Source organism: Xiphophorus hellerii, chromosome 6 (genome assembly GCF_003331165.1).
Source record: "Xiphophorus hellerii strain 12219 chromosome 6, Xiphophorus_hellerii-4.1, whole genome shotgun sequence".
NCBI classification, from domain to species: domain Eukaryota; kingdom Metazoa; phylum Chordata; class Actinopteri; order Cyprinodontiformes; family Poeciliidae; genus Xiphophorus; species Xiphophorus hellerii.
The window spans coordinates 903,488-918,997 of record NC_045677.1 but is presented as its reverse complement, the minus strand read 5'-3'; the positions used below and the strand labels follow the sequence as shown (position 1 = coordinate 918,997).

The following is a 15,510-nucleotide window of genomic DNA, read 5'->3' as shown; positions in this document are numbered from 1 at the left end:
AATGGTGGGGGAGGGAGAACTGGATTGAGGTGTGAGACAGAGTGCAGAACAGCCCAACGGTTGGAGGGAAGAGGGGGTGAAAATTAATCATGTGAAGGAATACAAATCAAATGCAATCCATAAATGGGAAAAGCTTTCTGCTCTGCTCTTATCAAGCCATACTGACTCACGTTGATTTTGTTTTTTCTGTTTTTGAAGTGGTGCAATTTGCCTTAATACACTGATCCGCAATGTCATATATACACATACACACACACACCCACATGCAGAGGCAGCTCCGCCTCCTCTGCAGTGAAGCGACAGCCAGGGAGGGCAGCAATGGAGGAGCCAGCAGTGCAGCAAGAAAAAATAGAGAAATCACAGGAACAAGGGGAGGATAGAAGAAAGGCAGATTGGAAAAATGAATGCTCTTTCTCGAATTTGCTTAAGCATTCTTGCTTTATATGTTGGTCATCTCCTGGAGACACAGATGTCATAGAAATGGATGACCGAGTCCTGGCCAAGGCAGCCGAGATCAGAGTAAGACCGCAGCACCTGCCTCTGGTGTGTGCGCCTGTCTGTGTTTTTTTTCTCTATCTGTTGGCTTTTTGTGCACCTTATGTGAGCATTTGTTTTTGCATGACTTTGTTTTAATAGTGCTAAAATGACATGGTTCAGATGCATAACAGCATGCACTTGCAGTGTTTGCAGTTTGAGGCCATTCCATCACTGCATTTCCCACAGTGCTCCCATGTGATGTCATACATTCAGCTCTGAGCAGTAGGATTTAACTACAGGACTTATCTTAATAAATGATTCACCCTACCCTAATAGATGATACAGGAGTAGATTGCATCTTCACAACAGACCAATAGAAGATATTCAGCGTTTTGCTGAAGGCAATTGAGAACCTATGCTTTCTTAAGAAGTACAGGCGGTTCAACCCTTTCTTGTAGACAGCTTCACCGTTTGATCTGTTTGTTATCCAGGTGAACACCAAGGTATTTATTTTCATCCTCCATGTCCACTTCTTCTCCCATGATGGATATAGGCTGTGATCTAAAAACTGTTTATCCTGAAATCTACATCATCTCCTTTGACTCAAAAGTCTGGCATTAGTTAAAAGAAGAGGTGGTGCTGACCACCTGGTTAAACACATGACCCTCCGGACTCTCAAACTGTCAGACAGTCATTGATCCAGGCGATTGTTGAGGCCTCCACCTGTGGTTCTGGAGTTTCTGACAAAGCAAGACAAGCTCAATTGTGTAAAATTCAGTGCAGGCAGAGATTAAAGGGCATGATCCTCACAATTCTCCCTGTTCTATCCAGGTGACCAGGGGGTTTTGAAGCAGGTGTCTTTAACTCCAACTTCAGGGCAATAAGAAACAGCTATTCGGGAAGCATCTCACTATTCTGGTGGGGATGGTTCTGTCCACACAGAAGTTTATATAGTCAGTCACACATGCATTCATGGCACTGATGTCATTTCCATGTGGCTGGCAGTGAGTAGTCCAATCAGTTGCTTCAAAACAAGCCTGGAGGACCTCTTCTGCGTCCTGTGACCATTTCCCAACAGTCATCTTCCTAATGTTGAGAATAAATAATGATGTGTTTTCGTTCTATCTCTTTTAGCTAGTTGCTAAACTAAACCTAAAGGAAATTACATGTTAGGAAATGCAAATGAGAGCTAGGCTTAAAGGAAATTACACACTAAGGAACGCCTTCTTTAGTGCGTAGCTTAGATAGAGGCTAACAAAGCAGATCACAAACTGTTCTTAGTTGCCATTTTGTCTTGCTAGCTCCTGAATGTAGCATGTGAAATGGATCAGCTGTATTTTGTTATTAAATGGAATGGAGTTGAATGGTGAATTCAACTCACTGATTCTTTTTCAACCTCATACCACAAGAACTCAGCATGGAGAATGGATAATTCTCCACACTAACAGGTAGCCTTTTAATAAGGGGTTTGTCAGAGTTTGTTGCTCATTACGATGGACGGTAGAGATGGTTTAAACTTCCTCCTTCTCTCTCTCCTTTTTGCTCCTGCTCTGCATCCACGAGGCCTTCTTTTCAATTTCTCTGGGATTTCTGGTTTCAGCTGTGGTACTATTTCAGTTTTTCCAATGTTCATCAGCTGCTCCCTGTTGTAAACTACCCTGTTCCTATGCTTACACAATATAACAAAATAGCAAAAATGTGAAAAAATATTGCCCAAAATCAGCCCAACTACATAGTATCCAAACAAGAAGGAAGAGTTGTCCAAAAAAATTTGATTTTCCTCTAAAAACACAGGAATGAAAATTTGAAAAAGAGAAAAAAATATCATTGAAAGTACAGAGCTATTCCAATGCGGTGCCACATTGCAAAAGAGTTGCAATTCTAGAATGAAAGGAGGTTGGGATGTCTGTTTGGCTGGGGACAGGAGAGGATGATAACGAGCTTGTTCCTGAAATGAAAATATTTTAGAATATATTGTGATCTGATCCGGTTTCTGCTTGAAGCTTGTGATCTTCTTAATCCCCGACAACACATTTGTGATATTGTTCTGCAACTTGCTCTTCAGCTTCTTCTTGTATGACCCCAACTTAGTATAATCTTAAGATTTATTTGTTGTTGAATACTTCTCAATAATCCCCCGTGTCCCTCCTTGGAAGGTTGTTTTTTTTTGATTAGCAATTCCTTAAGGTCACTGGCATCTCACTTTTCTTATTGGGGTGGTGTTAACCGCACAAATTTATATATATATATATATATATATATATATATATATATATCAGATACCAACATCTATACAGCAGGTTAGCAAGCACTGCCTACATGGATCCATCAATGATGTGTATGTTTTTCACACATTCCAAGAAAGTATTTCATTATATGGTACTACCTGGTATTGTGGTCAAGACCACCTAACCAGACCTTGTGCTTGTGTACTTTTTGTTGTGGTCTTGACTACAACACTAGTTGTTTTGGTTCAACAGACTGAGATCCACTATACCAGCCACAAAGTGAGGACATAAATGACATGACTGAATATGTGGCAGACTCTCTCTCTCTCTCTCTCTCTCTCTTATACAACACATCTTATACATTGGTATCTTTTCAATGTATAAACACCTAAAATGTGTGCTCATTTTATCTCAAACATCAAAAAGCATGTTCCTGATATTGAGAATTATTTCAGCTAAACTAAATTGTTGATGTCTGTGTCTGGTTTTGTGTTTTTACAGGAGCTGGAAAATGCATTAGCAGTGGAGAACATGGAACTTCAGGAGCAGCAATCAGACTGTAGGGACTTAGAAGAGACCATGGTGAAATTTGAGAAACACAAAGAGAAATTGATCCAGCAGATAAAGGCAACCAGACAGCTCTGCTATGAAGAAAGTCAAAAGGTAACAAAGACTTACTTGTGTACGGTGAATTATTTGCCCATTACTATGGAAAGGGATACAATGAGATGAATTTTGTTCTGGTCTGACCAAAACTCCCTCTGCCACGTTTGCCTTGTCCAACATGGCTTCTGGAAAACTGCAAAAATGACTTCTTATATTTTTCTCTTAACTGCTTTCTTCTTACACATTTGTGCAGTGATGACTAATAGTTGTCCTGTGGACAGATTCCTCCTCTGAGCTGTGGATCTCTGCCTTTGGTCCAGAGTCAACATGGGCCTCTTGGCTGCATTTCTGATCAGAGCTCTCCTTGTTCAACCTCGGAAATTGTAAATTGTAAACCATCTTTTGTTGGTCTCTCACATAAAATCCATCCATCCATACATTTTCTGTATAATTTTCTGTACACCCTTGTCCCTAGTGGGGTCGGGAGGGGTGTTGGTGCCTATCTCCAGCAAACGTTTTGGGCGAGAGGCGGGGTAAACCCTCGACAGGTCGCCAGTCCATCGCAGACATACAATTCCATTTATATATATTAATGTTTGTGGTTGCAAGGTGCCAAAATATGGAAAAGTTCAAGGGGTATGAATAGTTTTGAAGCCATTGTATACACAAAGGCATGATTTTATTGCTCTTTATTAATAATGGTGCTTATGTTGATTTGCAGATAAATTTGAAGTGAATATTAATTTTCTTATAACCTAATTCTAAGCAAAAACATGTTTTAAAACTGAATAAGCTTGTTTGTTCATAGATACTATCCTTGCAAGCAGAAGAAGCACAAAATGAGAGCCAGGTGGAGGAGTATGAAAGAGAACTTGCCCGAGCTCGGTGGAGGCTGAAAAAGCTCAGAGAGGAGGTGAAGAGAGCAAAAAGGAAGGTGGAGGAGGCTCGAGAGAGAGACACTCCCCTCCAAGACTCCATCAGACAGTCTTATGAAGAGATCCTACAGGTAAGAAGGAACAGCATGTTAATGGCTTCTTCTGTTATTTAATTTCCTTTTGGGATCAATAAAAGTATTTTTTGAATAGAATTGAAATGAATTTGAATATAGGTGGTGGAAAATGTAACAGCTGTTGGATAGATTGCCATACCACGCTGACATTCTAAACCTGGTGATGCTTTCCAATAGATAGAATAAAAAACATGCCAGGTGTCAGGTTAACTTCTAAGTCTCTGAGTCTCTTTAAAAAATCCATCTCCCATTGTAGGCAGGAGCACAACATAATAAAAGGATTTTTCCTCTAACAGATTATTTTTTTTTGAACACTCAGATATTTGGAAGAACAGACCTGGTTTAGTTTTTTTTCATGACTATAAAAAATTGCCACCTAGAGACCTGGACTCAGTCAGGATTTCCTGGCACTGATAACAAGGTGGTGGTCATCACACCACTGGACAAATGACTGGACCTTGTTAATATATACTATATTGCCAAAAGTATTTGCTCACCCATCCAAATGATTAGAATATGGTGTTCCAATCACTTCCATGCCCACAGGTGTATAAAATGAAGCACCTCGGCATGCAGACTGTTTTACAAACATTTGTGAAAGAAGGCGCCAGTTCGATGATCGACTTTGTCGTCGTTTCATCGGATCTGCGGCTGTATGTCTTGGACACTCGGGTGAAGAGAGGTGCGGAGCTGTCCACTGACCACTACCCGATGGTGGGGGAGGATGCCGGTCAGACCTGGCAGGCCCAAACGTGTTGTGAGGGTCTGCTGGGAAAGTCTAGCAGAATCCCCTGTGAGACGGAGCTTTAACTCCCATTTCCGGCAGAACTTTGAACATGTTCCGGGGGAAGCGGAGGACATTGAGTCTGAGTGGACCATGTTCCGTGCCTCTACTGTCGAGGCAGCTTATCGGAGCTGTGGCCGCAAGGTTGTCAGTGCCTGTCGCGGCGGCAACCCTCGAACCCGTTGGTGGACACCTTCGGTGAGGGATGCTGTCAGGTTGAAGAAGGAGTCCTATCGGGCCTTTTTGGCCAGTGGGACTCCGGAAGCAGCTGATGGGTACCGGCGGGCGAAGCAGCATGCGGCTCAGGTGGTTGCCGAGGCAAAAACTCGGGCGTGGGAGGAGTTTGGAGAGGCCATGGAGAAAGACTTCTGCACGGCTTCGAGGCGATTCTGGTTCACCATCCGGCGTCTCAGGAGGGGGAAGCAGTACAGCACCAACAGTGTTTATAGTGGGGGTGGTGTGCTACTGACCTCAACTCGGGATGTTGTGGGCCGGTGGACAGAATACTTCGAAGACCTCCTCAATCCCACCAACATGCCTTTTATTGAGGAAGCTGAGCCAGGGGACTCTGGGTTGGGCTCTCCAATCTCTGGGGACGAGGTCGCCGAGGTGGTTAAAAAACTCCTCGGTGCCAGGGCCCCAGGGGATGGATGAGATTTGCCCGGAGTTCCTTAAAGCTCTGGATGTTGTAGGGTTGTGTTGGCTGACGCAACTCTGCAACATTGCATGAACATTGGGTACCGGTCTGTTGTGGTGAAGAGAGACCTGAGTCAAAAAGCCAAGCTCTCGATTTACCGGTCGATCTACTTTCCCACCCTCATCTATGGTCATGAGCTTTGGGTCATGACCGCAAGAACGAGATCACGGATACAAGCGGCCGAAATGGGTTTTCTTCGTAGGGTGTCTGGGCTCTCCCTTAGAGATAGGGTGAGAAGCTCTGTCATCCGGGAGGGACTCAGAGTAGAGCCGCTGCTCCTTCACATCGAGAGGAGCCAGTTGAGGTGGCTCAGGCATCTGGTCAGGATGCTTCCTGGACGCCTCTCTGGTGAGGTGTTCCGGGCACGTCCCACTAGGAGGAGGGGAAGACCCAGGACACGCTGGAGGGACTATGTTTCTCGGCTGGCCTGGGAATGCCTTGAGATTCCCCCGGAGGAGCTGGAACAAGTGACTGGGGAGAGGGAAGTCTGGGCCTCCCTTCTGAAGCTGCTACCCCCGCGACCCGACCCCTGATAAGCGGAAGAAAATGGATTGATGGATGGATTGTGAAAGAATGGCTCGCTCTCAGGATCTCAGTGAATTCCATCGTGGAACTGTGATAGCAGCTGGAACCAAGCCATGCATCACCAAGTGCAATGCTAAGCCTTGAATGCAGTGGTGTCTGGAGTGACAAAAATGGTTGCATTTAAGAATGGTCAAAAATCTCCATAAACACATTCCTAAACCTTGTGGACAGCCTCCCCAGAAGAGTTGAAACTGTTCTAGCTGCAAAGGTGGACCAACATCATATTAAACCCTATGGATTAAGAATGGGATGTCACTTAAGCTCATATGTGAGTCAAGGCAGGTGAGTGAATACTTTTGGCAATATGGTGTATGTTGACGAGTTCATGTCTTCATACAACAAGTCAAGAATAGTAGTTGTTGCTGCTGATGCAATTGTTTGTGTAAATAGTGAAGAAGACAGAAGAAGTAACACAGCCTTAGCGAACTCCAGTGCTGATGGACCTTGGCTCTGACAGGGTGTTGATATGTTTGTTAGAAAAAAAAAAAAAAAAAAACATTGAATAATAGGCGGAGTAAAACTAAAAAAAAAGGTCAAGTCAATTTAGAATGGTAATTTAAACAAACATGAATGTTTTTGAGCTGTGGGGAAAACCTGGAATTCCTGGAGAAAATCTATGCATGTAAAGACATAATACAAACTTAACACAGAAACACCTTGATTAAGCAATTTTCAAACCTTCAAAAGCCTATTGCTGTAATGAGAAAATACTACAGTTATTGTGGGGCAATGGTGGCGATGTTTGTAGGAGTTCATCCCGCAATCGGGTTGCTGGTACGATCCTTGCTTCACCTGCCTCTGTCATTGTGTCCTTGGACAAGACACTTCACCCACCTTGCCTATTGTTGGTCTGCGGGCCCGGTGGCGCCAGTGCATGGCAGCCTCAGTTCTGTCAAGACAACCCCAGGGAAGCTGTGGCTGCTACCCAGTAGCTTGCCACAATCAGTGTGTGTGTGTGAATGAATGAATGACTGTAGTGTGAAGCGCTACACAAGTACAAAGCCAAGCCACAAGCCACTGTGATCCTTTTGCATATGTCAACACTGAAAAAATGACAGACATTAGAAGATATACTTAGTATTGTTGAGTAAACTTCCTCTGTGTTTACATTCTTCTGACAACGCAATGGTGAAGGAGGAGCAGCAGTAGTTTTGCAGTCAGGTTTATAAATTACACTTACGTAAGCTGCAACTATGTTCCAAAATGAACAATAAACTACCTGCAAACATGGCAACAACAACATCCCACATCATGAACGCTCCATCACTTTGTGCTGGTTTGCTGTGTTTTGGTTTCTCCAAATATGATGTCATGCATTATAACCAAACCTTTATCTCTAGGCTCCAAATGACATTCCAAAATCATTCCAAAAGTAATGTTTGTTATTTAATGTAATTTTGCAAATCTAATGGACCTGCTTGTCCACTCGAGCAGGTCCAGAACTTAACAAGGACTGGAGAAGGAGCCGACTGGTCATTAGGAGCAGGTGGTGCTGTATCACCACCTGCTTTTCATCCAAGCAAAAGCAACATGTAGCTCTAAAATTAATACCTATACACATACAGTCATGTCAATAAATTAGAATATTCTTCCTATGAGGCTGATTGGACAATTGAACGTTTTCTTTTGAAAATAACAACCTCAAAGAAAGTGATCTCCTATAAGACCCACCTCTGTAGAGTTGCTTTCTACCATAATAAATGAAACACTAACCAACATTTTCATGTGTAATGATGGCACTTGGCAGAATATAATGTTTCTGGTTGTTGTTGATTTTTGTGTTTTTCTGATGTAAGGCAGAAAATCACAAAAACTGTTTGGCAATTACTGCACATTTCAGCAACAACTGCCTTTTTGCTGAAATGTGCAATACAAATAAACCTGATTGATTGGTTAAGATATTTATTGCTCATCTCAAACCTATTGAACTTTATTTCATCATACATATTTGTTTATGGTAAAATGGTAAATGGACTGAACTTATATAGCGCTTTTCCAGTTATTTTGACCACTCAAAGCGCTTTACACTAGAGTCACATTCACCCATTCGCACTCACACACACACACACATTTATACACCGATACGCAGATCGGTAGACAATTTGGGGTTAAGTGCCTTGCCCAGAGGCACATCGACATATGGCAGGAGGAAGCTGGAATCGAACCTACAACTTTCCGATCGCAAGATGACTACTCTACCATACAGCCACAGTCCCCCTATGTGTTTGATGAATGTACAGATACCCAAACTGTGGTCATTTACTGGAGCTTGTCCACTTTTGTCTTGTTGTAGGAAGAGCACACTCTGTGTTCTTTGTCAGGAGGTGGAGTGACACCTGACAGCCAGCTTGAGGAATCTGCATCCCCTGCAGACACAACTGAGGATGATCCTCTTCCTATGAAGCCGTGGGGAAGAAGCCAATCACTGCCTGCTTATGCTGACCTAATAATGGTAAACCACAATAACTTCACAGGTTCAACTGTAATTTAAAAAAGGTGGTTAGAAAGATTCTGTAGAGTGAGACAGTGCAATCAATTGATCAAATCAAACAGCCACTACTAAGCCAACGTGCTATTCATGAGTATAAGAATAAAAATGCAGACTATAAAGACAGATAAAAACAAAGGATTTTAACAACATTGACAGAAACAAGTGTCAAAGTACTACTGTGTGCTAAAAGCAAGTATACGAATTTAATTTAACTCTGAACTGAAATGGGGATGGGGGTCAAGGTGGATTGCCAGTTTGATCCCCTCTCTGCCCACCTCTGTCATTGTGGATTCTGTCTCCTTGGGTAAGACACTTCACTCTCCTTGGCTGCTGGTGGCGGTCAGAGGGTCCTCTGCCCAGAGGGGAGAAGCTGGAACTCCAAATTTAAAGGCTAGTATAGACTGTGTATGACGAGGTTTGCTTTCTGAGCAATACAACAAATAAATATATAATTTAGGAAATGAACAAGAATGGGTTTAACTTTAGCCAGAAGTCGGCTAATCTACCAATAATCAATTTTGTCAAGTTGATTGTTAATTTGACAAAATAATCAATCCATTTGATTATTGGATTATTGGACATTTAGTTGTCAAACATTTCCAGAGTTTCAGACAAGAAATGGGCAGAGTGAGACGAGGGGAAAACAAAGGGTAGGAATCAGGGGCGATTCTAGGATCTGACCTTTAGGGGTGCTTTATCCCCCAGCAGGGCTAAGGTCCAAGAGAAGATATTTGTTGGTGCATTTTTCTAAATGTCACTGCTTATCTACATACATTCACATACGAAATTAAATAGTTTTGTCTAACTAAAACTGTTAACAACTACATATAGCTCTGGAAAAAATTAAGAGACCACTGCACTGAACCCTATTGGAAACCTCCTGGTTATTCCACCAAATATTGATTTCTGAACTCTTCCTGAGTTAAAACATTAGTTTTATGGTTTCTAAATGAATATAAACCTGTTTTCTTTGCATTGTTTGAGGTCTGAAAGCACTGCATCAGTTTTGTTATTTTGACCAATTCTCATTTTCTGAACTACCAAGTTTTTGCTCGGAATTTCAGAGACATGTTGTCAGTAGTTCAACAATGTTCATTTTACTCAAACATATGCCTATAAAGAGTACAATCAGAGGACTGATCATTTTTTCCAGAGCTGTAAATACAGGTCCTTCTCAAAATATTAGCATATTGTGATAAAGTTCATTATTTTCCATAATGTAATGATAAAAATTGAACATTCACATTGTCAGGATATTATTGTCTTAATACGGATGATTTTGGCATACAGCTCATGAAAACCCAAAATTCCTATCTGACAAGATTAGCATATTTCATCCGACCAATAAAAGAAAAGTGTTTTTAATACAAAAAAAGTTAACCTTCAAATAATTATGTACAGTTATGCACTCAATACTTGGTCGGGAATCCTTTTGCAGAAATGACTGCTTCAATGGGGCGTGGCATGGAGGCAATCAGCCTGTGGCACTGCTGAGGTGTTATGGAGGTCCAGGATGCTTCGATAGCGGCCTTTAGCTCATCCAGAGTGTTGGGTCTTGGGTCTCTCAACTTTCTCTTCACAATATCCCACAGATTCTCTATGGGGTTCAGGTCAGGAGAGTTGGCAGGCCAATTGAGCACAGTGATACCATGGTCAGTAAACCATTTACCAGTGGTTTTAGCACTGTGAGCAGGTGCCAGGTCATGCTGAAAAATGAAATCATCTCTATAAAGCTTTTCAGCAGATGGAAGCATGAAATGCTCCTAAATCTCCTGATAGCCAGCTGCATTGACCCTGCCCTTAATAAAACACAGTGGACCAACACCAGCAGCTGACATGGCAGCCCAGATCATCACTGACTGTGGGTACTTGACACTGGACTTCTAGCATTTCCTTCTCCCCAGTCTTCCTCCAGACTCTGGCACCTTGATTTCCGAATGACATGCAAAATTTGCTTTCATCCGAAAAAAGTACTTTGGACCACTTAGGAACAGTCCAGTGCTGCTTCTCTGTAGCCCAGGTCAGGCGCCTCTGCCGCTGTTTCTGGTTTAAAAGTGGCTTGACCTGGGGAATGCGGCACCTGTAGCCCATTTCCTGCACATGCCTGTGCACGGTGGCTCTGGATGTTTCTACTCCAGACTCAGTCCACTGCTTCCACAGGTCCCCCAAGGTCTGGAATCGGCCCTTCTCCACAATCTTCCTCAGGGTCCGGTCACCTCTCCTCGTTGTGCAGAGTTTTCTGCCACACTTTTTCCTTCCCACAGACTTCCCACTGAGGTGCCTTGATACAGCACTCTGGGAACAGCCTATTCGTTCAGAAATATCTTTGTGTCATACCCTCTTGCTTGAGGGTGTCAATGATGGCCTTCTGGACAGCAGTCAGGTCGGCAGTCTTACCCATGATTGGGGTTTTGAGTGATGAACCAGGCTGGGAGTTTTAAAGGCCTCAGGAATCTTTTGCAGGTGTTTAGAGTTCATTCGTTGCTTCAGATGATTAGGTTCAAGCTCGTTTAGAGACCCTTTTCATGATATGCTAATTTTATGAGATAGGAATTTTGGGTTTTCATGAGCTGTATGCCAAAATCATCCGTATTAAGACAATAAAAGACCTGAAATATCTCAGTTAGTGTGCAATGAATCTAAAATATATGAATGTTCCATTTTTATCATTACATTATGGAAAATAATGAACTTTATCACAATATGCTAATATTTTGAGAAGGACCTGTATGTGAAACAGAATCTCAAGACCACATCATACCTGCCAACATCTACTAATATTAATGAGACACAAGCAGCTGTAGAGTGACACAGTCCTAGTGGGGTCTGTTCCCCCGGAAATCAAAATAAAATCTACTCAAAACTATGCATTTTCAGTCATTTGAAGAGCATTTTACTAAATTCATAGGATTAATAAACCTAAAACCAGTTTATTATCCAGGTAGAAGGTCAGGTTAATGACTAGAGAAAAGGAGTCATTAACCTGAACTTTATTTGAAAATCATACTTAGAAATTGTATTACCCTTATTTTTATCTGAACGTTATGCGGCTGTTGGCCTTTTTTCTTTAAACAACAATGATTGTCCATCTTTGGAAAAGTAAACATTATGAATCAGGGTTTTACTATTTCAGTTCACAGATCATGAAGTGGTTCTATCATAGTTTCAGTACCAAACACCTTTCTGTTCACAGACACAGAAACAGCCTAACATTCTGTACTGTTCTTTAGTTTGACCTTATTTAAGTGACTCCAGAAAGATTTGAGAAATTAATTACAAAACAACAAAACAGTCACTAATCAAACTTCAAAAAAGACCAACAAGAGTAATTAACAAGGCTAAGAACCAGGATCAGGCTAACCCATTATTTATCCAAATATTTTGCACACATACAACATTTTGTACTGAACTACAAAATACTCTTCAAATAAAACCAATGCTGTACACAATTTCCATTAATAAATATTACAAAAGCTAATTATACATTTACTAAGTACTACATTATCATTTAAAATTGCTCATTGCATAAAATCACTAAACATAATATTTTGCATTGCAAATTATTTTCTGAATAAAGATGATACAAGTCTTGCCCCTTATAGTTGGTAAAAAAAAAAATCTATATAGCTATATATACAGTCTATCTATCTATCTATCTATCTATCTATCTATCTATCTATCTATCTATCTATCTATCTATCTATCTATCTATCTATCTATCTATCTATCTATCTATCTATCTATCTATATATAAATAATGGTCTTTACTGTTTTCTTTGGAGGCTGGTTCTAGACCAAATTTACCACGGGGCCAGTGCAGACAGTGTTTTTTATGGGGACACTTAAAAAAGAATGAAACAAAAAAAGAATGAAAACAAAATGAAACAAAAAGCAGAGCAATATATTTCATCATTTGATATATTAAGTGAGCCAAAGAGTCACTTGTGTCTCCAGAGAATGGTTGCAGATCCTCATCTAGCAGATAGAAAGTATGATCCTATCTCAATACAGCAGCTAAAAATGCAGCACTATAATTTTTAATTCATTGTTAAAGTAAAATTGTGAAGGTTAAAAAAATTCACCACTGAATATTTAAAAAAGACATTTATTTAGTATACTTTCCTCAGTAGCCTCCGTCTAGAACCGCCCCTGGGCTGCAGGTCTGTATCTGGTTCATTTTTGATTAGCATGTTTTTTCTTCATTGATAGGAAGTCAGATTATCCAAACTGGTAAACCACATTAATACAATAATAGTGAAATAATACATTAAATGACCAATGAACCCTGAATTCTTAAAATATATCAACATTTCTGAATAAAACACACAGAAAGTTCTAAAAAACGTTTTTAATGTAGGAAATATTTATGTACTGTTAATTTATTAGCATAATTTGTTCTTTAAATGGCCACTCATTTTGGCTGATACTATTACATATTAAATAAAGTATCATCCGAACTCAATGTTCTAAGCAAATAATCAAACCAAAATAGTCTACTAAAATTACAATAAGAAACTGAATCAATCATAGCCAAATGTTCTGTACCATATCAGCCTTAGGAGATGATTGGGGGAATGAAGAGACGCTGATATCTGGTTCTTTAGGTTCTAATGGATCTGCAGTTCCTCTCCTGATCCATTCTGTCTGTCATACAGCAGCACACGGCGCCACGACCAATATATTTTTGTCCATCGACACAGTATCCATCCTCACTGACATTTTTCAGCCTGGACTGTGAGTCTTCCTCTTCACGTCTAGAATCACTAGAATCGCCATGGCTAGCAACTAAACCCAAGACACCTGAACAGGATATTTAACACTTCTATTTTGCATTAAGAAAACAACATGACTGTTTTCAAAAAGTAATATCATTGACTTTTAATTGGATGGGGTGACAATACTATGAATCTGTGGGAAAATATAATCATCTTTTTCAATAGGATCTTGGCCACAGAGTTGGCACAGAGCCTGGTTCCTTATATTGGTTACAATGTCACATGGGCTCATCCTGTGTGACATTGCATGAGACACCAGTGTCCTCCTGACTGTGACATCACCGCCAACCTGAACATTTTTGGTCACCATGTCCAACTTTTTATGACCACACTGTACTGATTTTCTGATGGCTATTTCCATCTGGATGATGTACCATGTCGCATCTCAAATCTTGTCAAACTGGTTTCTTCAAAATGACACGAGTTCACTTCACACTGATAGTCCACAGTCAAATCTAGATTTTTTGGAATGAGTTGGGAGATGAGACATCTGCGTCAACTATGTTCTGTCATCAATAAGGACTCAGACCATTGAGGTCTGAAATCAGATTCGTCCTGGTGAGCTACGAGAACATGCACTGACAAGAGAATCACTAAATGCTGGAGCTACACCAAATACTGGTTAACTGAGCAGCAACTCAATACAGTAGGATGAGCTATAATCTGTGCTCTGGCTGATTTGACTGCAAAAGCGCAATACACAAGCTAATTTGTTGCAACCCTTTATTTAGTCCATTAGGCAGTCACATACTAGCTGTGCTTTCATCCAGAGGCCCTGAGTCTGCTGTAAACCCTTCTTTCTAAAGCTGTGGTCAATTTCAGAGGTGAAACCCAAAGAGAGATGCGATAGGTGCTGCTTGATCTTCTAACATCTGAAGAAAGAAACCACTCTATCAATACACTGTAAATAGTTGTTTTTGGTATACAGTATGTTACATATTTAATACATTTAATTTAGTTTTTAGGCAATATTAAAGTTTTGCAGTATACTACACAGTGCACAAAAAACTTCAGAGTAAGCCATAGGATTCTACAGGTAGTTCATGTTAGTTTTACAGACTGACATGAACAAAAAGGTAGTAGTCATAAAAAACAAACCTCTGAAACAAAAAACTATAAATGTAACTTTTCCATTTTATGTACATTTGCTTGCTTGTGTCTTACATTTCCTAATTGCTTTCTGTTTTCTGTATCTGATTGACTACCAGGGGGCTGGCGATTTATCTTTCTGTAATAATCTAGCAGGTACCAGAGAGGATGATGAAAGTGGGAGCAGCTCTACAAAGGTGGGATGCTTATTACTTCGGAATACTAATTGCACAAAGTTTAGCAAAACAATTATTACTTGCTATACACTTAAATACCACTTACATACGTTTTTACATTTCAAATCATAAACATATTCTAGTAATCCATACTGTAGCATATACTGTAATTTCAGTAATGTCACAGTGTTACATTAATGTAAAGCAGCCACACAGTATCATCTATGATGACCATTCTTACTCAATGTCTTGTTTGGTTTAAAATTTTGATGAAGTGTTGTCACATGTCAACAGGAAATGGATAGATCAGACATGGATGAAGATCCAGACAATGACAAGAGCCACAATGAAAGGAATAATGAGATGGAAGAAGCTCCTACTCTTAACCCAACCCCGCTAAATCAGCTGGACTTCTACCAAGTCAACCTGTTTACTTACTGTCAGACAGACAGTACGTATCCAACACATAGCTCAAAGAAAGCTTCCAGGATTTCTTCTCCTGGATGCTATTTTTCTTGAGTCTACAAGAATATGACACAAAAGCAACAAGCACAAGGTCATTAATGGAATTTACTAAAATGCCTCAGTTTCAT

The 15,510-nt window shown here is 40.6% G+C and overlaps 1 protein-coding gene across 3 annotated transcripts in view; it reads left to right on the top strand.

Moving 5' to 3' along the window:
* The first annotated feature begins 284 nt into the window (after nucleotides 1-284).
* LOC116721248 (uncharacterized) overlaps nucleotides 285-15,510 on the top strand; it is a 28,820-nt gene continuing 13,594 nt past the window's right edge. For 2 of the 3 annotated variants that reach the window (XM_032564856.1, XM_032564858.1), the window contains exons 1-6: nucleotides 285-543; nucleotides 3,207-3,368; nucleotides 4,120-4,317; nucleotides 8,680-8,838; nucleotides 14,861-14,938; nucleotides 15,212-15,368. In XM_032564856.1, the coding sequence (XP_032420747.1) occupies nucleotides 319-543; nucleotides 3,207-3,368; nucleotides 4,120-4,317; nucleotides 8,680-8,838; nucleotides 14,861-14,938; nucleotides 15,212-15,368 (979 nt within the window). In that variant the 5' untranslated portion in view covers nucleotides 285-318. The remainder of the gene's footprint in view (nucleotides 544-3,206; nucleotides 3,369-4,119; nucleotides 4,318-8,679; nucleotides 8,839-14,860; nucleotides 14,939-15,211; nucleotides 15,369-15,510) is intronic. The other variant, XM_032564857.1, reaches the window with a different exon arrangement.